The following is a 21,924-nucleotide window of genomic DNA, read 5'->3' on the forward strand; positions in this document are numbered from 1 at the left end:
AAAGTTCTGGCTAGGGCAATCAGGCAAGAGAAAGAAATAAAGGGTATTCAGTTAGGAAAAGAAGAAGTCAAATTGTCCCTGTTTGCAGATGACATGATTGTATATTTAGAAAACCTCATTGTCTCAGTCCAAAATCTCCTTAAGCTGATAAGCAACTTCAGCAAAGTCTCAGGATACAAAATCAATGTGCAAAAATCACAAGCATTCTTATATACCAGTAACAGACAAACAGAGAACCAAATCGTGACTGAACTCCCATTCACAATAGCTTCAAAGAGAATAAAATACTTAGGAATCCAACTTACAAGGGATGTAAAGGACCTCTTCAAGGAGAACTACAAACCACTGCTCAGTGAAATAAAAGAAAACACAAACAAATGGAAGAATATACCATGCTCATGGATAGGAAGAATCAATATTGTGAAAATGGCCATACTCCCCAAGGTAATTTATAGATTCAATGCCATCCCCATTTAGCTACCAATGACTTTCTTCACAGAATTGGAAAAAAACTGCTTTAAAGTTCATATGGAACCAAAAAAGACCCCGCATTGCCAAGACAATCCTAAGCCAAAAGAACAAAGCTGGAGGCATCAGGCTACCTGACTTCAAACTATACTACAAGGCTACAGTAACCAAAACAGCATTGTACTGGTACCAAAACAGAGATATAGACCAATGGAATGGAACAGAGCCCTCAGAAATAATACCACACATCTACAGCCATCTGATCTTTGACAAACCTGAGAGAAACAAGAAATGGGGAAAGGATTCCCTATTTAATCAATGGTGCTGGGAAAATTGGCTAGCCATAAGTAGAAAGCTGAAACTGGATCCTTTGCTTACTCCTTATACGAAAGTTAATGGGTGCAGCACACCAACATGGCACATGTATACGTATGTAACAAACCTGCACGTTGTGCCCATGTACCCTAGACCTTAAAGTATAATTTTTAAAAAAATTACTTTCATTATCTTCATTTTTATAGTTATCCTCTACTATGGAAAATGATACTGGTTTTCCACTTAGTATGGCAATAGAAATTAAAGCCAAAAAAATGTTTAAACGAGCTGCCTGAAAGATAAATATTAGATAAATAATAGTGTAGGTGATATGTTGATGTGGCCAAAGGAAAACAAATTGCAATGTTGCTATGCAAATAATGACACCATTCCAGAATAACTGATCCTTTATGATTTCTTCTGCACATTCTCGTGAGAGGGATTTGGGAACCCAAGAGAGCTAAATTGCCATAGGTACATTTAAGGCAGTACATAGTAGCTTTTACTTATTTAAATCCTTCTACCAATTTCTGGTTTAATAGAAAATACTTGTCATTAGTTAGGATAGCATTGAGCCTTGAAGTGAAATGTAATTAGACTGCATTATATGTCTTACCTATGATATAGGGTCTGGCCAGGTGTGGTGGCTCATGTCTGTAATCCCTGCACTTTGGGAGGCTGAGGTGGGCGGATCACCTGAGGTCAGGAGTTTGAGACCAGCCTGACCAACATGCAGAAACCCCATCTCTACTTAAAATACAAAATTAGCCAGGCATGGTGGCGCATGCCTGTAATCCCAGCTACTCGGGAGGCTAAGACAGGAGAATTGCTTGAACCTGGGAGGCGGAGGTTACGGTGAGCCAAGATCGTGCCATTGCACTCCAGCCTGGGCAACAAGAGCAAAACTCCCTCCCACTACGCAAAAAAAAAAAAGAAAGCTGTAGGATCTTTACAATATATTATTATAGTGTAATAGAATTTTAGAGCACAAAGAGACATTGCTGACATGTTCTTGATCAGATAAATAGGCCAGTCAGCTCTTTGTCTCAAACCTATAGAAGTATCCTTTGTGAGCACCCCATAGTAAAGACTCACCTGGAACAATTCTGTGTACAGTTCATGTTGGTCAAGGTTTCAAAACCTGACTAGTTTGTTGTTAGCCAAATTTCAAGTAAAGAGAAATGGGATGGCCCAGGAATACCCACTTGAATTCTATCTCTCAGAAAATAACACCATGGATTTACTAACATTACCTCTGGCACAGATAGTATCATGCATTGCAACATTTATTGATGGAGTTTTCCCAATTTAATATTTCTCATTGTTTCCTCACATGATTAGTACTGCTAGCTGACCTACTAAAAATTTAACACTGACTTATCATTAGAGATGGCGTGCATTTTTCCTACACCATTCCAAAGGAGAACATTAAATGTCTATATTAAATTCAAGCAAAAGTGTGAGAGAAATAATTTCAGCATGTCTCAGGTGTCTTGCTGGCTCTTAAGGTGAATAAGGTGGTGGTGACTGTTCTGCAGAGAGTTTCTCATAAGCAGGTGGAGCATTGGGAACCTGTGAGAACAAGAAAGGGAGAATTTGGTCTTGGTAACAGTGTATATGTTTCTAGGAAAGGATTAAGTTAAAATAGTTAACATATTTATAGTTTCCCTGTGGACTGAAATTTCTAAGTGTTCACATATAATTTCTGCCCAGTGAAGTAATTGTTAAATTTCACAAGTTTATATGCTGATTGTTGGGGGCAAGAGTAGAGAAAAATAGGGTTAAGGGGTTCCCAAAATCTCAAAAGCTTAGCTATACCTGGATTTTCCATGACAGTAAAAATCTCAAGCCCTAACAAACAAATCATTGAATGCTATTTACCGACACTATATACATTGCATCTTTACCACAGAGATCCTTGTAATTGTGTCTAAAGGCACATTGACACTACCAAATATAAAACAAGAGGATATTGTATCCAGAATAAATGTGTCAGGGCTTCATTTAATGCTCACAACAATTCTGGGAGTGTTTTTATTGTTTTCATGTTACAGAATGGGAAACCAGAGCACAGAGAGGTTAACTCGCTTGCCCATTGTCACACAACTAGTAAGTTGTTGAGGTAAGAATCAAACACAGTAATCTGGCTCCAGAGTCAGTGCTCTCAACCATTATACTGTGTTGTATATGTACTAGTGCTGTCCAATAGAAATATGGTACGTAATTTTATTTTATTTTATTAATTTATTTTTGAGATGGAGTTTCATCTTGTTGCCCAGGCTGTAGTGCAGTGGCACTATCTCGGTTCACTGCAACCTCCACCTCCTGAGTTCAAGTGATTCTCCTGCCCCAGCCTCCAGAATAGCTAGGATTACAGGTGTGCACCACCACGCTTGGCTAATTTTTGTATTTTTAGTAGAGACAGGATTTCACCATGTTTGCCAGGCTGGTCTTGAACTCCTGAGATCAGGTGATCCACCCACCTCGGCCTCCCAAAGTGCTGGGATTACAGGTGTGAGCCACCATGTCCGGCCATATGTAATTTTAAAATTTCTAGTAGCTACATTTAAAAAAAGAAACATGTAAAATTAATCTTAAAATGTTTTATTTAACCGAATATTATCAGAATATTTATTTCAAAATGAATCAATATAAAAATAATTCATGAACCATTTATCTTCTTTTCCACATACTAATATCTTTGAAATATGGTATGTATTATAATACATCTTATTTTAAACTCCTATAAGTGTTCAGTTGCACCACATGACTAGTGGCTAAGCCATCAGACAGCACAGCTCTATACAATAAATAATAGGTACTTTATCCCTCCCCTCTGCATATATCTACATCCATTAAAAAGGCAAATATGACTAAAAACATAAAAGAATATTGTATCCAGGACTAAGTTCTTCCTTTGGATCTTACATGTAGGGCTCTCATTATTGACCCTGGAAACTCTGAGTATGTGACAACACAATTTAAGAAAATCCCTGTGCTTCCCTTGTTTTTTGTTTTTATTATTATTTATTTTTTATTCTCATAAAATACACAAAAAAGTTGCCATTTTAACCATTTTTAGGTATATATAGTTCAGTGGCAACGAGTACATTCACATTGTTCTTGCTTTTCAAATGGAAATCATTGTATTCACTTGAGTTAAAAACAGCCATTCATGAAAATACCCTTATGAAGGATCTCAACCTACCACAGGTTCACAATTTTTCTCTTGAAGAGACAGTTTGCTGTCCTGATGATCAAACCCTTCTTGTGGGCATCTTCTTGTTAAGGCACATTGAGTGCCAACATGAAGACTTTTATCCTGAAATGTAAATTGATAAAGGTGAGTGGGAAGAAGAAGTAACTGAATCCATTTTAGAAAAGAGAAGGGAAGCCAAAGTTTTAAGAATGAGTTTTAATCTAGGTTCTGCCACTTACTTGCTGTGTGCCTTCAGTCTCATCACTTTGCCTCTCTGAATTCTGAGTTTGCATCTAGGAAGATAATACCCACCTACCTCTCAGAATTGTTGTGGGAATTAACTAGAGGTAAAGCTCTAGTGCAGTGCCTGGGACCCAATAGGTGGTCAAACAATATTTCTGAAGGGAAGGATAAGAAGACTGAATCTACAAAAGGAACACTCTTATGAAATTATCCATCAGTAGTGAAGCAGAAATAAAGACTTTGTCAAACAAAAATTGAGGGAGTTCGTTACCAGTAGACCTGCCTTGCAAGAAACATTTGAAGTTCTTTAGAGAAAAAGAAAATAACATAGGTCAGAACCTTGTATCTACATAAAGGAAGAACGTCCAAGAATGAATAAGTGAAGGTAAAATAAAAACTTTTTTTTTTTTTTTTTTTTTTTTGTGAAACAGCGTCTCACTCTGTTGCCCAGGCTGGAGTGTAATGGCGTGATCTCAGCTCACTGCAACCTCCGCCTCCTGGATTCAAGCAATTCTCCTGCCTCAGCCTCCCAAAACTTCCTTTTTCTTTCTTTCTCTTTTTTTTTTTTTTTTTTTTTTTTTTAGGAGACATGATCTTGCTAAGCTGCCCAGGCTGGTCTTAAACTCCTAAACTCAAGCAATCCTCCTGCCTAAGCCTCTGAGTAGCTGAGACTACAGGCATGCACCACTGTACCCAACATATTCATCTTAGTTGATTTAACAGATAATAGTTTGTTCAAAAATGAATAATAGCTACAGTGTATTTAATTGTGTATGCTTATATACACTTGAAATGAATAACAGCAATGATACAAGGGAAAGGAATGTTAACAGAAAGAAAAAAACTGCAAAATATTTTAAAGAGGTTTATTCTGTGCCAACATGAATGACCATGGCCAGGAGAACAGTCTCAAGAGGTCCTGCCGGGCGCGGTGGCTCAAGCCTGTAATCCCAGCACTTTGGGAGGCCGAGGCGGGTGGATCACGAGGTCAGGAGATCGAGACTATCCTGGCTAACATGGTGAAACCCCGTCTCTACTAAAAATACAAAAAACTAGCCGGGCGTGGTGGCGGGCGCCTGTAGTCTCAGCTACTTGGGAGGCTGAGGCGGGAGAATGGCGTGAACCCGGGAGGTGGAGCTTGCAGTGAGGAGATCACGCCACTGCACTCCAGCCTGGGAGACACAGCGAGACTCCGTCTCAAAAAAAAAAAAAAAAAAAAAAAGAGGTCCTGAGAAAGTGTGCCTGAGGTGGTTGGGTTATGATTTGGTTTTATACATTTCAGGAAGGCAGGAATTGTAGGTAAAAATCATAAATCAATACACAGAAGGTATATTTTGGGTCAGCCTGAAAAGGCAGGACATCTCAAAGCAGAGGCTTACAAGTCACAGGTGAGTTTTAGGGATTCTTTAGTTGGCAGTTGGTTGAAAGTTCAGCTCTGTCTTAAGACTTGAAGTCAGTATAAAGGAATGCTTAAGATAAGGGAGTCTGCAATCTGTCACGTGATACTATACCAGAGTCAATTTGGAAAGTAAACCACATTATACAGGGTTAATTTTTTTAAAAAAACAACATTTTATGGTTTGAAGGGCATGATTTAACCCTTTCCTTGCATTGTCTTGTTCCTAATTTGATATTGCCACAAAGAGTTAATTCTGTCAGTCCTATAATCTCTATTTTAAAATTAATGCTAGTCAGTTGTACCTAAAACTCTAAAAGGGAGGGTGTATAATGAGGCATCTCTCATCTCCCTTCCCATCATGGCCAAGACTCAGTTTTTCAGGTTTCCCTGGGGTCCCCTTGGCCAAGAGGGGGTCCATTCAGTTGGTTGGAGGATGTAGGTTTTGTTTTTAGTTTACAGGAGGAAGGAATTAGGATTATTTTATTTTAAGATGCTCATAATGCCTATGAAATGGTATAGTGTTATTTGAAAGTGGGCTTGAATTAGTTGTAAATGTTTGTTGCAAACTCTAGGGAAACCACTGAAAAAAAGTAAAAAAGAAGTGTAAGGCGGGGCATGATGGCTCATGCCTGTAATCCCAGCACTTTGGGAGGCCGAGACGGGCAGATCACAAGGTCAGGAGATTGAGACCATCCTGGCTAACACAGTGAAACCCCGTCTCTATTAAAAATATAAATAATTAGCCAGGCGTGATGGCAGGTAACTGTAGTCCCAGTTACTCAGGAGGCTGAGTCAGGAGAATGGCATGAACCCAGGAGGCGGAGCTTGCAGTGAGCCAAGATCGCGCCACTGCACTCCAGCCTGGGCAACAGAGCGAGACTCTGTCTCAAAAAAAAAAAAAAAAAAGTATAACTGGACTGGGCGTGGTGGCTCATGCCTGTAATCTCAAGCACTTTGGGAGGCTGAGGCAGGCGGATGGCCTGAGCTCAGGAGTTCGAGACCAGCCTGGCCAACATGGTGAAACCCCATCTCTACTAAAAATACAAAAATTAGCCAGGCATGGTGGCGCACACCTGTAATCCCAGCTACTTGGGAGGCTGAGGCAGGAGAATCACTTGAACCCAGGAAGTGGAGGTTGCAGTGAGCTGAGATCACACCACTGCATTCCAGTCTAGGTGACAGAACGAGACTCTGTCTCAAAAAAAAAAAAAGTAAGTGCATAGAGAAAGATATACCATGCTAACACTAATGAAAAGAAAGTAGGAGTTCCTATATTAGTTTCAGAAGGAGAAGATTTCAAGGAAAGTCATCAGGAATAAAGAGGGATATTACATAATGATAAAGGTGTTCATTCTCCAAGAAGACATAACAACACTTAACATGCATGTACCTAAGAACACAGCATCAAAATACATGAAATAAAAACTGATAGAACTGCAAGAAAAAGTAGTTGCATCCACTATGAAGTTGGAGTTATAGTTGGAGGCTTCAACACCTCTCTATCAGAAATAGACAAAGCCAGCAGGTTAAAAATCAGTAAGGACTAACTCATTGTGTGAGGCCAGCATTACCCTAACATCAAAAACAAAGATATTACAAGAAAAGAAAACTACAATTCATTATCTCTCATAAATATAGATGCAAAAAAATCTGAACAAAATATTAGCAAATCAAATCTAGCAATGTATAAAAGTGGAACTCAACAAAATCTTCGATTAGATATAATAGACATCTATAGGCTACTTCATCCAATGACAACAGAATACACTTTCTTTTCAAGCTCAGAACATTCACCAGGATAAACCAAATTCTGGGCCACACAACACATCTTAACAAATTTAAAAGAATAGAAATTATACGATGTTTGCACTTAGACTATAATAGAATTAAAGTAGAAATCAATACAGAAAGATAACTGAAAAATTCCCAAACACTTGGAGATTAAACAACACACTTCTATATAACACATGGGTCAAAGGAGAAATCTCAGGAGAAATTTAAATATATTTTGAATTAAATGAAATTAAAATATGTCAGAATTTGTGGGATACTGCTTAGCAGTGCAAGCAGTATTTAGAGGGAAATGTATAACATTGAATGTGTATATTAGAGAATGAGAAAGATCTAAAATCAATCTAAGCTTTCACCTTAAGAAAATAAAGAGGACAGCAAATTAAATCCAAAGTAAGCAGAAAAATAAAAATTAGAGAAGAAATCCATGAAATTGGAAACAAGAAATCAGCAGAGCACAATGACTCATGCCTATAATGCCAGCACTTTGGGAGGACAAGGCAGGAGGACTGCTTGAAGCCAGGAGTTTGAGACCAACCAGAGCAACATAGTGAGACTCTGTCTCTACAAATTAAAAAAAAGAAAAGAAAATTAGTCAGATGTGGTGGCACATGCTATAGTCCTAGCTACTATGGTAGCTAGCTGTAGTCCTAGCTACTCAGGAGGCTGATCCAGGAGGATTGCGTGAGCCCAGGAGTTCAAGGTAACAGTGAGCTATGATTTTGCCACTGCACTCCAGTCTGGGTGACAGAATGAGACCCTGTCTCTAGAAAAAAAAGAAAGTCAGTAGAGTAAATCAATGAAACCAAATGCCGATTCTGGGAAAAGATCAATAAAATTGATAAGCCTTTAGCCACGCTAAGAAGAAAAAAGAAGGCACAAACTGCTATTATCAGAAATAGTAATGGACATTAAAAGGATAAGCAAGAAATACTATGAACAACTATGCTCACAAATCTGAAAACGTAGGTGAATGTAACAGTTCTTTGAAAGACACAATCTGTCAAAATCCACACAAGAACTAGACCATCTGAAGAGATTTATATCTATTATAAAAACTGATCAATAATAACTTTCTAAAACAGAAAGCACCAGACCCAGATGAGTTCAGTGGTGAGTTCCACCAAACATTTAAGAAAGAAATTATACAAATCCTCTATAACCTCTTTCACAAGATTGAAGCAAAGGGAATAATTTGTAACTCATTGCTATGAGGCCAGCATTACCCTAATACCAGATAGATATTGCAAAACAAGAAAACTACAGCTCAATATCTCTCATGAATATAGATGCAAAAAATCTCAACAAAATATTATCAAGTTAAACTAACAATGTATAAAAGGAATTACACACCATGACAAAGTGGGATTTATCCCAGGTATGTAAACCTGGTTCAATATTGAGAAATCAGGCCAGGTGTGGTGGCTCACGCCTGTAATCCCAGCACTTTGGGAGGCCGAGGCAGGTGGATCGCTTGTGCTCAGAAGTTCAAGACCAGCCTGGGCAATATGGTGAAACCCCATCTCTACAGAAAATACAAAAAAATTTAGCCAGGCGGTGGTGGCTTGCACCTGTGGTCCCGGCTACTTGGAAGTTTGGGATGAGAGGATCACCTGAGCCTGGGAGGTGAAGGTTGCAGTAAGCTGAGATTACACCACTGCACTCCAGCCTAGGGGACAGAATGAGACCCCATGTCAAAAAAAGAAAAAAAAGAAGAAGAAGAGAGAAATGAATTATTCTGATACATCAATAGACTAAAGAAGAAATTCGCAAGATTGTATCAATAGATGTAGAAAAAGCATTTGAAAAATCAAACACCCATTCATAATTTAAAACTCTCAATAAACTAGGGATAGAGGGAAACTTACCCAAGTTTGCTGAAGAATATCTAGGTACAAAAAATTAACAGTTAACATCATACTTGAAGCTTTTCTGCTAAGATCAGGAACAAGGCAAGGATGTCCTGTCTCACCACACCTTTTCAACATCATACTGGAAGTCCTAACTAATGCAATAAACTGGAAAAGGATTTAAAAGGTGTACTGATTGGGAAGAAAAAAAATAAAACTGCCCTTGTCAATTTTTCTTTTTCTTTTTTTTAAAGCCTCTCACTGACCATAGGATAAGAGTATGATCCACTCTACCAGTTCACTGCCAGTTTTCTGTATTTACATTAAAACTGGGTGTACATTTTAAAATACGGATTCCCGAATCCCACCACCAGAGATGATCCAAGAATCTGCCTTTTAGCAAGGACCCCAAAGTATTCCAGTGCAGGTGACCACTGACCATGCATTGAGAAACACAGTGCCTTGACACATGAGTGTAAACTGAGCTGAGAGCAAGGGCTATGAAATTCTCCAAGAATCAAAAGTATTTTGTCTTGAACTTCCAAGTGAAGATGTAAAACTGCTTAATATAAAAACCACTGTCCAGTTTATTACATATCATTTCCCACTTCCTCTTGCAGAAACAGGTTGCTACAAAAAGCAGCCTTTCCTTTCAAAAGATGTTTTCCAGGGCTCAGGGGAATTGTTAACCAAAGGAGAAATTTTAAGAGATCTAAATTCCAGCCAGCCTCTCTACTATTCTGTGGTCAAATGGAAATTGAAAAGTAGACATTTCAAGCTTAATGAAGATTGTTAAAGATGAAGTAATTCACATGCCCAAAGCTTATATTTAATGTCATTTATAGCTCTTTACTTTAAAATGAAAATAGAATCACTGAAGACAGAAAGGGAGGTAATTATGTAATTAAATGCAATACTTAATATACTATTTTACATAATTTTGCCTAAACTTAGACTTCTGATCTCCAAACTGGCTTTTCTAGATATATGAAAATCTCAAAATAAGATTTTAATATTAATTTAAAAAATAAATATGGAAATTAAATAAACCAAGAAATTTAAACACGTTTCCCTCTCAAAAAGTCTCAGAAACTACAAACCACTGATCTAATCCTAGAGGAATGGAGGCATAGAGTTTGAATTTGAAACTTACCAAGCAAAATGTTCACAGTGTCTGAGCACATGACATTAAGACTCTCTGTTATTTTTCAGTTGAATGAATTTAAGATGAGACTATTGAAGCAGAAAAGAAAAATTATTGCATTTGTGTTCAGTAGGATCAAGCTAATAATTATAGTTAGTTAGGAAACGAGTACCAATATACTGAGTTTGTATAGCTTTAGTTATTGAAAGACTAAACATGTTTTTGATATACAAATATATAATGAAATCAAAATATAGAAGAAAATATGTATTAAATAAAAATGGATATACATTGTGTTACATCACAGATTTCCAACGTGTGTGGGTGTACGATAGAGCTAGTGAGTCTTGGAGAAGTTGCATTCTAGTCTCCAAGCAACTCAATGGCAGACAATGGGACCAAGTCCTAATGCCACACAATTAAGTGACTACTATGTGCCAGGCACTGTGCTGGGCATTGGAGATATGAAGATGAGTAAGAAATATTCTCTGTTCTGGTTCATACATGGGGAAAGCAGAAGGGTAGAAGAGGCAAACAGTAAATAGCCAATTACAAGGCAGTGTCATAACCCCATGCTAGAGTTACAAATGGAATTATATGGCAGAGATTAAAGTCCTCCCCTACTAACCTGTTGTGGACAACCATATGAGCAGGAATTCTATACCTAACTTTCTAACCCAAGGCTTTCCTCAAGTATTTCCTCCAATATTGGAGTCTTGTTCAGATTCATCAACTCCTCCTCCTCCTTCCCTCTAAATGTCAGCACACTAGAGGGCTATGCTCGGTGGGTGTGTCAGCCCCCAAACTTGCCCTGCCTGTTATGGTTTGTATTTGTATTTATGCTCTGGAAAGACAGACATTGGGGAACAGGAGACATGAGACTGCCCAAGTTTCTTGGCAAAGAGGGAAAGAATCCAGAGTTGCATCTCTCACCTTCTCCTTCTCATCAGCTTGCCAAGCTTCAATCCCTACCCCACACCAACCCTCCTCTCTTTCACAGGACCTTTTCCTCTAAATGAAGTGCTTGCTGAATGAGGAATGGGACTTTCCAACATCTTTTGTAAAGATAATTTTTTTCCATTTTGCATCAACCTGAAAAAGCTCTCAGATCTGTAATAACGAGAGAGAGAGAGAGATCGAGATCTATGGAGAATGCCTTTGGGTGTTGAAGTGCTAAAGTGCTACCTAGCTTTGAAGCAAGATTGCTGAAATCTGTAGTTTTTATAGCTTATAAACTCAGTTGATGTTTCCCATTCATGGAGGATACTGGTACCAGAAGACTGGATTGTGTAATTGTGTTCGCTTCCTGCATATTTGGGTAAAAAAGAAAGAAAATACTATTAAAACCTTTGGCCATCTAAGAAGGATGCAGCCTGTTAAAAAACACACAGTGACCTTTTGTGCTGATGCAGGGAGGGTGGTTTCCTCATTGCACTGATGATATCCTGGGATGCTTAGTGTAGAGTCAGAAGAATTTGGAATTCACAGGTAACCAGTGAGGAAAGGGGTAAAGAAGCAAGGTAGGAAGACCAGGTCACAAAGTGGAGTAACAGAACCAGCAAGAATTCTTAGAAGTGGTAAAACCTTAGGTGTGTAAGAATACTCCTGTTTGCTATAAGGGAACCTCAACCCCCTTCCCCTGTGCCCTATAAACCGTCAGTGCTTAGCTGTACACAACATCCAGGTACCCAAGTTTGCTGTGAGTAGAACCAAAAAGACAGGCGCTATAGTTTGAATGTGTCCCCCAAAATTCATGTATTGGAAATTTAATTCCCAGTGCAACAATGGTGAGAGGTAGGACTTTTAAGAGGTGATTAAGTCATGAGGACTCTGTCCTCATGAATGGATTAATGTTATTGCAGGAGTGTGTTTGTTATTGCAAAAGTAGGTTTGTTATAAAAGTGAGTTTGGGCCGTGTGTAGAGTGTTTCACACTTGTAGTCTCAACATTTTGGGAGGCCGAGGCAGGAAGATCCCTTTAGCCCAGGAGTTTGAGACCAGCCTGGGCAACATAGTGGGACCTCGTCTCTACAAAAAAAAAAAAAAAAAAGTTTTTTTAATTAGCCGAGTGTGGTGGCACATGCCTGTAGTCCCAACTGCTCTGGAGGCTGAGACAGGAGGATGGCTTGAGCCCAGGAGGTCAAGGCTACAGTGACTCATGATCACCACTGTGTTCCATCCCAAGATTTCCTGTTTCCAAAAAAAAAAAAAATGAGTTCAGCTCCCTCTTGCTGTCACTCTCTTGCCCATGTGATGCCTTCCACTATGATGTGACACAGCAGGAAGGCCTCACCAGGTGTGGCCCCTAGATCTTGGAGTTCCCAGCCTCCACAACTGTAAACCAAATGAATTTCATTTATTTATAAATTACAGTCTCTGGTATTCTGTTATAGTCACAGACTAAGGCACAGGGCAAGTTCCTGGTTGGGATTCATGCCTGAGCAGAAGCAAAGGAAGAGTTGCCAAAGTACAATGTAGCAAAAGAGGCATCAGAAGGTGGAATCAGAGCTAGAGGTTGTAACAAGGCAATTATCTGACTCTGCAGAGACTCAGAGGAAAGAACTGGAAAGAGGGCCCTGGACCTGGAGGGATTTCAGCTGTGGGAACTATACCAACCATCAAGGCTCTGTATCCATTTCGTCTTCTACAATACCAACAGCCGATGAGCAGTAAGATTCCCAGGATCACTGTCAGGATGCCAATCCCAGCGGCCCTGGCCCAAGAGATAGACAAATCCGCTTTGTCATTGAAACATTGTTCTACATTATGATGAAGCATAAATCAATCTTTCTCTTCATGTGGGCTTTGACTGGCCAGAGCAGCATCTCCCAGTGTCCAGGTAGTTTCCCACCTCCCACACTGGGCACCCCACCAGGCCTCCAGCACCTGGATCTAGTGCAGGTCTTTATCTAGGAGCCTCTCAAGTGTGTGCCCACAGGAGCACTGCTAATTGACATGGCCCAGGCACCCAAGTTCCAGGTACAAGAAGTGCCATAGTAACTGGTCTTTATGTGGACAGTGTATTTACTGGGGCTAAATTATCTTTTCTTCTCATCAGGCTGTTTTAGAACATTTTCTCTAATTCAGCCCACAAAAAGAAAATAGAAATGAACACTGACTCATCTACTAAAAGCCAGGTGCTATACTAAACATTCATTAGCTTATTCAATTCTCACATCAACACTGGAGGGTAGACACCATTTATCATCCCCTATTTTCACAGATGAGGAAATAAAAGGCCGAGGATACATGACTCACTGGTGATCATACGGAGCTAGCACAAAACAGAGCTTGGATCTGAACCTGAATCCGTCTCAATTATGTTCGTGCCCTCCCTTCCCTAAACTCCCCGCTTTGCTCCTTGCAGCCCTAGGGAGAAGTGTCTGGGCTGAACCTACAGCAAAGCCGTAGCATTACTTATTGAGAAGGATCTTGTCTAAGCAGCAGGGTGCCAATCTGGGGGTCTACACCAGCCTCTTGGGCCCTGTGTTCAGTGACCCCTGGGAAGCATTACAGTTACCACAGAGACCCTGAAAACAGGGCCTGGAGCTGTTCACTCCTGGCAAGCATCTTCAGTTAGCTAACATCTACTTGATCACAGCATGATCAAAATCGACAGAACTGACTCTGTTATCTGTGGTTGTCAACTCGCTAAGAAAGTTTCTGCTGAGCTGAGTGACTTATAAGAGACTGAGCAGCTACAGGAGAAGCAAAGTTTAAGGCTTCTCCTGGAGAGACTTTTGCTCAGTACCATCTACTGGACAACTTCTGTCTCAAGGCTGAGGAGACATCAAGCTTATCCTGTCCGTCTGCAAACGGGATGGAGAGAACCATGGGATGACAGTGCTAGATGGAAACTCTGACTTATGTAGGTCAGTCCACCCACTTTATAGATCAGGAAGCTGAGACCTATGAAGATTCATCAACATTACCATCACCATAGTGACTACCATTCATTGAGCACCAATTTGTGCCAGGCACTGGGCTAGACAGCCCCACATATATGCTTTTATTTCATCCTAACCACAGTCCTCTGAGGTAGGAATGGTGTTCATTTTATAACTGATGTTATGCTGGTCAAATGCCCAGGGCTGCACAACCAGTAAGTGGCAGAACCAACATTCACAGCAACTGGCACTGGAAACTTAGCAAGTGAGCACCAGAATTTGGGCCAGATCCAGGTCTCCCAGGCCAGTGCTTTTCCTGCAGAGTCACTCTTTCCTGAACTGAAGCTGTCACAAGTGTGTTCTCATGACTGAAGGCAGCTGATTCAACTCCCAACATGCCTGTGCTCTCATTTCACCCTGTGGCATCCGCTTGAACATCTTGACACAGACAGAGCTCTGTTCCAGCACTTTATGCATCGTCACATGGTGCTCACAACATGCCCAAGTGACTGACAGCGAAAAGCACCAGGGTATGCCACACACATTGGAAGAACGCACTGCCCGGTTTGGCAGGGCTCCTCAGAGTGTCTTCCAAATGTCACCTGCAGCAGAATCACCTGAGATGCACGCTGAGGTGCAGATCATAGGACTCCACCCCTGGCCTACCCAATCAGCCTCTTAGGTGGCAGCACCTAGGAATCTGCATTTTAACAAGTTCCATGGATGACTTGTGTCCACTCAACTGTGAGAACTGCTCTCCACTGAGGTTTCAAAGAGATTGATAATACTCAAAGCAGATATGTAGTCCTTCCTGGCTGGATGTGGGAACTTAATTTGCATCATTCTTCCTCATTCCACCTGCTGGCACAATTGTGAGAAGGATAAATAGTCTCATATCTTAGGGATGCATTGCTTTAATGAAGTTGGCCCTGTTGTGCAGGATCCTGATTTTATGCAAAAAAATTAAAAAAAAAAAGAAGATGGCCCCATTCCCCTACCTCCATCCCACCTATTTAAACAAACAGCAACGGGGGCAGGGACTTTTCATGAGAGGAATGAGTTTTGACATTGGTGCCGTGTGCAGTTACTTATTTTCTGGACGGATCTCCTTCAGTACCTGCACAAGATCATGATGTTCCATGTATTCAGGGGTTCCTTCACTCACAGTCTGAAGTTAAGTGTTTCAATGTGCTGGAAGCTTTGGCTATCTGACCCTTCTACAGACAGCAAAATGTCAAAAGGAATTACTTTCTCTTTATAGAGAGATGGCTCCCACACATATGGGTTGAGTGGGTATTTTTCTTTTGTGCTGGAATCCAGAGGTTCCCTCCTGTTCTCAAGGAAAATGTCAGATAACCCACCTGACCCTGCTTATGCACATCATTCAAGTTGCAAGACACAGAAAGCTTGTGCCTTCAGTCAAGGGATTCCTTCACATGATAATGGTCATAACCCCCTTTGCCCTTTATTAAGACATTGTCCCTCAACTCCAAACCCACCTTTCTATGCTCTGCTCTCTAATGCTGGAACTGGACTCTGCAAATGCCACTTCTCCTTTGCCCACTGGCTCCCATTGGAGTACTCTAGAGAGGGCCTGCAAACCTAGGAGGTCAGGAAGGAGCAGCTCCTTCCAGTGTGCTTCCTGCTCCCATCATCATCACCCCAGCAATGCTGACATTGTCTGTACATGCCAAGCACCAGCTCATTTTCTGGCATTCTCAGAGCCAGCTTCATTATGCCCCTCCCCAGCAGAGCACTGGCTGACCAGTGCTCCCACCTCAGAGGCATGAGTATTTGATTCATGCCCCTCACTTCTAAGCTCCGGAGACACCAGAACCAGCCAAACAGAAATCTCTCCTTAGAGATCTGGGTCCCATTTCTTTGGGTTCCCTCCTCCCAATTCTAGGTCCTGATGGCCTCACCCTTCCCTTTGTTCCCCTAGACACAGGGGTAGAAGCAGCATTCTGTGGGTACAGCCTTGGTTACCCCTGTGCCTTCTTTGCCTCCTCAGTCTCAGTCCCATGCCTGTTTAACCAGCTTCTTATATTAAAGTCTGTATGTTGAACCACCTAGTTGGTTTCTTCCTGACTAGACCCTGAAAGTTACCTTGTTCAGGTTGTGGGTACACCTGGCTATGAGGTTCCCCAGCTGGGCGTGATGGCCCTACATGGCAAAGGACAACTCCGCTTTCAGCCTACTGAGCTGACAAGCATCAGCCTCCAGCTTCACACTGAGAGATACTGACCTCTGCCCTAGCCTCTTGTTGGATGGGATTGTGCAAATATTTGCCTCTGCTGGCCTGCAGCATAACACTTAAGAGCATGGACTCTGGGGGCAAGCAGACCTGGATTTAAATCCCAGTGCCACCATGTCTGGCCACACATTTCCTAATTTCTCTAAACCTTTCTTCATTTACAACACAGTAAGAATGATACCCACAGGTGCCACGGGGGAGGGGGTGCGCGGGGGTGGAGCAATAAGCAGAAGTGACGTGTGTCCCTTGAAAGGAATGGTCCTAGCCTGTCCTTCACCTCCTGCTTTCTGTTGGCAAGATGTGGAAGTGATGGCACAACATCTTCAGCCATGGAGACAAAAGCGACATCCCAGGGGAGTAACCAGCAAGAAGAAAAGGAACAGGCCTTGAACTCTTTACTCTTGAATTTTTACACGAGACATAAAACTTCATTTTAAAGAAGAGTCTGTTGAGTGATTATACGGAAGCTGAAACGATTAACTAATACCATGGCCAATGGGCTCCCCTCCCTCAAAGAGTATATTTTTGCTCTCAGGACATTTTCTGAGAAGATACCGCTGCCCTCAACTCCAACTGGCCAGGGATATTAGAGGATCCTATACCAGGGTCTTCTGAGGAAATGCTGAATTCTTCCTCAGTACCTTTGTTGGGTCTTACATCTTGCTGGTCCCTGCGGTTGACTGTTAAAGATGGTTCAACAGCTCTTTCCAAAGAAAGAGCAGGTTTGCAGGGAGTTCTGGACAGACCACATAAGAGGGTATTGTCCTGTTGGAGTCCCACGCAGAGGGTGGGGCCTCCCCTGCCCCCGCCGCCCAGCACGTACAGAGTATATCCCTTTCCCACTCCCAGCACGTACAGAGTATGTCCCTGCAGCCTCTGGGTTTTCATCACCACACTTATATTTGCTGAAATTAATCTCATGCCTAACTCTCCCACTAGGTTGTGAGTTTTTTCAAAGATAAAAACAGTATCTCTGGCCAGTATATAATGCTTAGCATTTAGAAATGCTTAATCATATAAATAGTTATTTTTAATTCACTCATAATATCCAACACCTTTCCTTAGGATAAAGTTATGCTGCAAAGGCTGTGACTTCAGTCTTCCTCTCGAGTCTGGCTGTGGGCTGAGTCACATGCACCTGCCCATCATCCTCACTGGCTCCTTGGCAACTCACTTTTATTCTGTCTGCAAACCACCTTCAGGAGCTTGAGTGGAGGAGACAGAACAAGGATTGAGGAAAGAGGCATTGTGACTCTGAACAGATGTTTTTCCACTTGGGAACCTACAGATAAGGCCCAATAGTCAAAGTGCACCCAAAAATGGCAAGATCCAACCTTATACCATTCCCATCTTCCTGCCTGTTTGGCCTCAGAGAAGCTTGACTGAGCCCCTTGTAGAAGCACAGAATCTCCTCCCCTTGTTGCCAGGGATGTTACTGTCTGGGGAGATAAACACTAGGGAGATTTATGAGCAGGCATGTGCTGGTGGAAGTCAGCAGGCTGTGTCAGCAAATGGCAAACTGGAAGCCCTGCTGGGTCTGGTTTTGAACTTACTCTTCAGCTGTGATGTAAGAGTGGCCGTGCCCCTTCTTGGGGTAACCATAGATGAAGTGAGCATCTTCTCTTGGCATCTTGTAGGGTCACGGCACAGGACACCTAACAGAAGAAGCATGTGGGCATCATTAATGCATCCAAAGCCACCCTGTTCATCGTCTCATAAAGACCCACAACAGCATCCTTACTAGATGACCAATATCCACAGTCAGGACCCTTTGGTTTCTCTCTGTGAGGAGATTTGCACCTGCTTCTTTCATTGATATCAAGGGCTTTGACAATAGCTCAGGTTTCTAACCCCTCCTACTAACTAAAGTTCAAAGAAGAAACTACAAATGAAAGCAAAAAGACTCAGTTATTATTTGGTGAAAAAATGTTCTTCATGTGCCTTCAATTTGACTCTGCACCATAAACTTCTAGAGAAACAAACAAACAATGCAATTTTTACTGATTCTCCACCTTCCCTGGCTCAGGGCTGTGGCTAATAAAATAAGAGGAGTTATTTTTCTCCAAAGTTATTATTGGATATCAGTCCACAGACAGACAGAGGCTATGATACATAATGTATGTTTCCCAGAGCACCTGTTGCCTGTGCCTTGCGAGGGTACATGAGGTTGAGCGCTGAGCACAGCATCTTCCAGCCCAGCTTTTCAGCAAAGGAAACCACCCCACACAGGGGCTTCAGCTTGTCACCAGGCACTCCACCCAAAACAAGCTGAGGAAGCCCAGGACCTGACTTTATCTAACAATGTGTTTCCCTTCCTACTTAAGTCAATTTCTGCTTCTCTCTGATTCAAGTCCCTTGGCTAGCATTTTTTTTTTTTTTAACTAGAACATATACAAATGAACAACAACAAAAACTGTCCATAAACTGCAGTGGCCGTAATTCAAGTATGCTCATTAAAAACCAATAATGGAAGCTCCTTTCCTTGTTATTGTGTATTTTTCTGCTCTCTTACTGTTCTCAGGAATTTCAAAGGTCTGATCCCCATAGAATTATATTAATGAGCTCCAGTTTAAAACAGCAGGGAGGGGTGGGAGAGAAGAGTGGGGATTTCACCACATGACCCCTTTCCACTGGGACATTTTATGTGTAATTTACCCTTCCCAGTTGTAAAAAAAAGAAATTAAAGTCAAACTCACTGATCCTCTCAAGTGAATAATATAGGAGTGAACCCTGTGTTCAAAATGACAGAATGGAAACTTAATTCTTCATTAAACTGTTTTCATACATCCCATACCTCAAGCTCAGAACCTTGGCAAATGGTGCAGCAACAGCAAACGCGCCTCTTACTACTCAGACCAGAAGAAGTGGTTCTTTAAGTGACAGGAGAACACATCTACCTCAGGGAGGCTGCTTATCCCCGGCAAGCTGCCATCCTGAATAATTGCTTTTCTTCTTGGTAGTCTTAGAGGACTGAGAGAGGATTCAGGAGGAGACTTTGTGAGCCCTCTGAAGTTGGAGACTGACAAACGTTGCAGAGAAATTCTGCTGATGTCACACATCAGTGGGGCAATGAGGGTAGGCAGAGGACTTCACCAGAATTTCCCAAATCCTATTCTGGGAGAAAAGGACTGTGATTATAGCAAGAGGGCAATGCTCTTACCTTCCTGAATGAGAGAGTACTCCGTCCGCTGGCTGGCCGCATGTGTGAAGACTGCTTCTCTGGCTCTTAATCTTTTTGACTTATTTTTTTTCCTGGTCTTGAGTCCCATGATAGTCACAGGTTTAGATTTCTGACAGGGTCGTCTGTAATTGCTTAATTGGCATGAAAGAAACCAACTTCATTCCTTCCTTCAAAAAGTCGCAGCTGACTGCGGCCTCTGTTTTCCCCAGTCCCAGTGCTCTATCCTAGGGAAGCCATTTATTTTAAATGTTGGCCCCTCCTCCATAAGACTGCCACATCACATAAAATATAGGATACCCAGTTAAATTTGAACTTCAGATAAACAATGAACAGTTTCTTAATACAACTATGTCCCATACAATATTTTTAGGATAAATATGTCCACATATTCTATGGGACATAAACTAAAAAAGTTATTTTTTGTTTGTCTGAAATCCACATTTGCTTTTTTCATGTCAGATAGGTAAGGCGCCCATGTCATTGTAACACGGTTTGAGGGAGGCAGATCTCACACATGAACATGGAAACCTAATCATCACACGTATGAACCACAAAAGGATCTGAAATCCAAACTAAACTGGGTTTCCTATTCCCTCCCTCATCTTCATCTCAAAGGATTGAAGAGTCTTTAGGCTCAGGTCTGGAGAGCATCTAGTACCAGACTCTCATGATGAAGAAAAGGAAATAGAAAAATCCCTGAAACCTCCTCAGCTGAGCTCCATGAGTTCTCTGTGATGCCCTTGGAGTTAACTGTCCACTGGAGACAGTGAGTTTCCATGCATCTGCAAGGGATAGATGGAATTTTCTCTTTGCAGGTGGAATATGACCTACTTAGACATCTCTTAAGTTGGTGCAAAAGTAATTGTGGTTTCGGATCATGAATTTTAAATCATTATAACTAGGCTCAAACATATTTATTTATTTATTTATTTATTTATTTATTTATTTATTGAGATTGAGTCTCGCTCTGTCGCCCAGGCTGGAGTGCAGTGGTGGGGTCTCAGCTAACTGCAACCTCCACTTCCCAGGTTCAAGCAGTTCTCCTGCCTCAGCCTCCTGAGTAGTTGGGACCACAGATGTACGCCACCATGCCTGGCAAATTTTTGTATTTTTAGTAGAGACGGGGTTTCACCATGTTGGCCAGGATGGTCTTGATCTCCTGACCTCATGATCCACCTGCCTCAGCCTCCCAGAGTGCTGGGATTAGAGGTATGAGCCACCGCACCCAGCCTCAAATACATCTTTATTAATCAAAATGGAACCATTAAAATGAAGACATTTTTGCCAATGAGAAATAAATTTGTTTATTCCTGTAGCATACACATTCATGCTTCAGGATTTGATGAACTCTTAGAAAACATTTTCTGCACCTTGCTGGTTGTGGAAGCATTTTCACTGCAAAAAGTTGTTAAGATGCTTGAAGAAGTGGTAGTCGGTTGATGAGAGGTGTCCGGTGAATATGGCAGATGAGACAAAAGTTCATAGTCCAATTTGTTCAACTTTTGAAGCATTGGCTGTGTGTCATGTAGTCAGGTGTTGTCATGGAGAATTGGGCTTTTTCTGTTGACGAAAGCTGGCTGCAGGTGTTGCACTTTTCGGTGCAACTCATTGATTTGCTGAGCATACTTCTCAGATGTAATGGTTTCACCAGGATTCAGAAATCTGTAGCAGATCAGACCAGCAGTAGACCACCAAACAGTGACCATGACCTTTTCTCTGTGCAAGTTTGGCTTTGGGAAGTGCTTTGGAGCTTCTTCTCGGACTAGCCACTGAGCTGGTCATTGCCAGTTATATAAAATCCACTTTTCATTGTGCATCACAATTCGATTGAGAAATTATTCCTTGTTGTTGTGTAGAATAAGAGAAGACATTTCAAAAAGACCATTTTTAAAATTTTCCCTCATCTCATGAAGCACCCACTAAATGAGCTTTTTCACCTTTCCAATTTGCTTCAAATCCTGAACAACTGTAGAATGATTGACGTTGAGTTCTTCGGCAACTTCTCGTTTAGTTGAAAGAGGATCAACTTCGATGATTGCTCTCAGCTGGTCGTTGTCAACTTCCAATGGCCAGCCACTATGCTCCTCATCTTCCAGGCTCTTGTCTCCTTTGCAAAACGTCTTGAACCACTACTGCACTGTACATTTGTTAGCAGTTCCTGGGCCAAATGCGTTGTCGATGTTGCAAGTTGTCT

General features: G+C 41.4%; 1 protein-coding gene and 1 non-coding gene across 4 annotated transcripts; both read right to left on the bottom strand.

Moving 5' to 3' along the window:
- Window positions 1-1,174: 1,174 nt before the first annotated feature.
- On the bottom strand, window positions 1,175-19,844 carry MLANA (melan-A). Of its 3 annotated transcripts, XM_025359620.1 has the most exons (6): window positions 19,710-19,740; window positions 19,447-19,591; window positions 18,103-18,204; window positions 13,025-13,121; window positions 3,992-4,105; window positions 1,175-2,355 (listed from the first exon to the last, which is right to left on the bottom strand). In XM_025359620.1, the coding sequence occupies exons 3-6, from the start codon at window positions 18,177-18,179 to the stop codon at window positions 2,287-2,289; spliced, it is 357 nt and encodes a 118-aa protein (XP_025215405.1). In that variant the 5' UTR covers window positions 18,180-18,204; window positions 19,447-19,591; window positions 19,710-19,740; the 3' UTR covers window positions 1,175-2,286. The 3 variants fall into 3 exon arrangements, with proteins under 3 accessions (XP_025215405.1, XP_025215402.1, XP_025215404.1); XM_025359617.1 differs by lacking the exon at window positions 19,447-19,591 and having other exon boundaries at window positions 19,710-19,844; XM_025359619.1 differs by having other exon boundaries at window positions 19,344-19,729.
- Window positions 19,845-20,183: 339 nt separating this feature from the next.
- Window positions 20,184-20,290, bottom strand: LOC112608804. Its single transcript, XR_003116088.1, has one exon. It is a non-coding gene; the product is annotated as a small nucleolar RNA U13 (small nucleolar RNA).
- Between the last annotated feature and the right edge of the window lie 1,634 nt (window positions 20,291-21,924).

The sequence above is a fragment of the Theropithecus gelada genome, chromosome 15 (assembly GCF_003255815.1).
Source record: "Theropithecus gelada isolate Dixy chromosome 15, Tgel_1.0, whole genome shotgun sequence".
Taxonomy (NCBI): domain Eukaryota; kingdom Metazoa; phylum Chordata; class Mammalia; order Primates; family Cercopithecidae; genus Theropithecus; species Theropithecus gelada.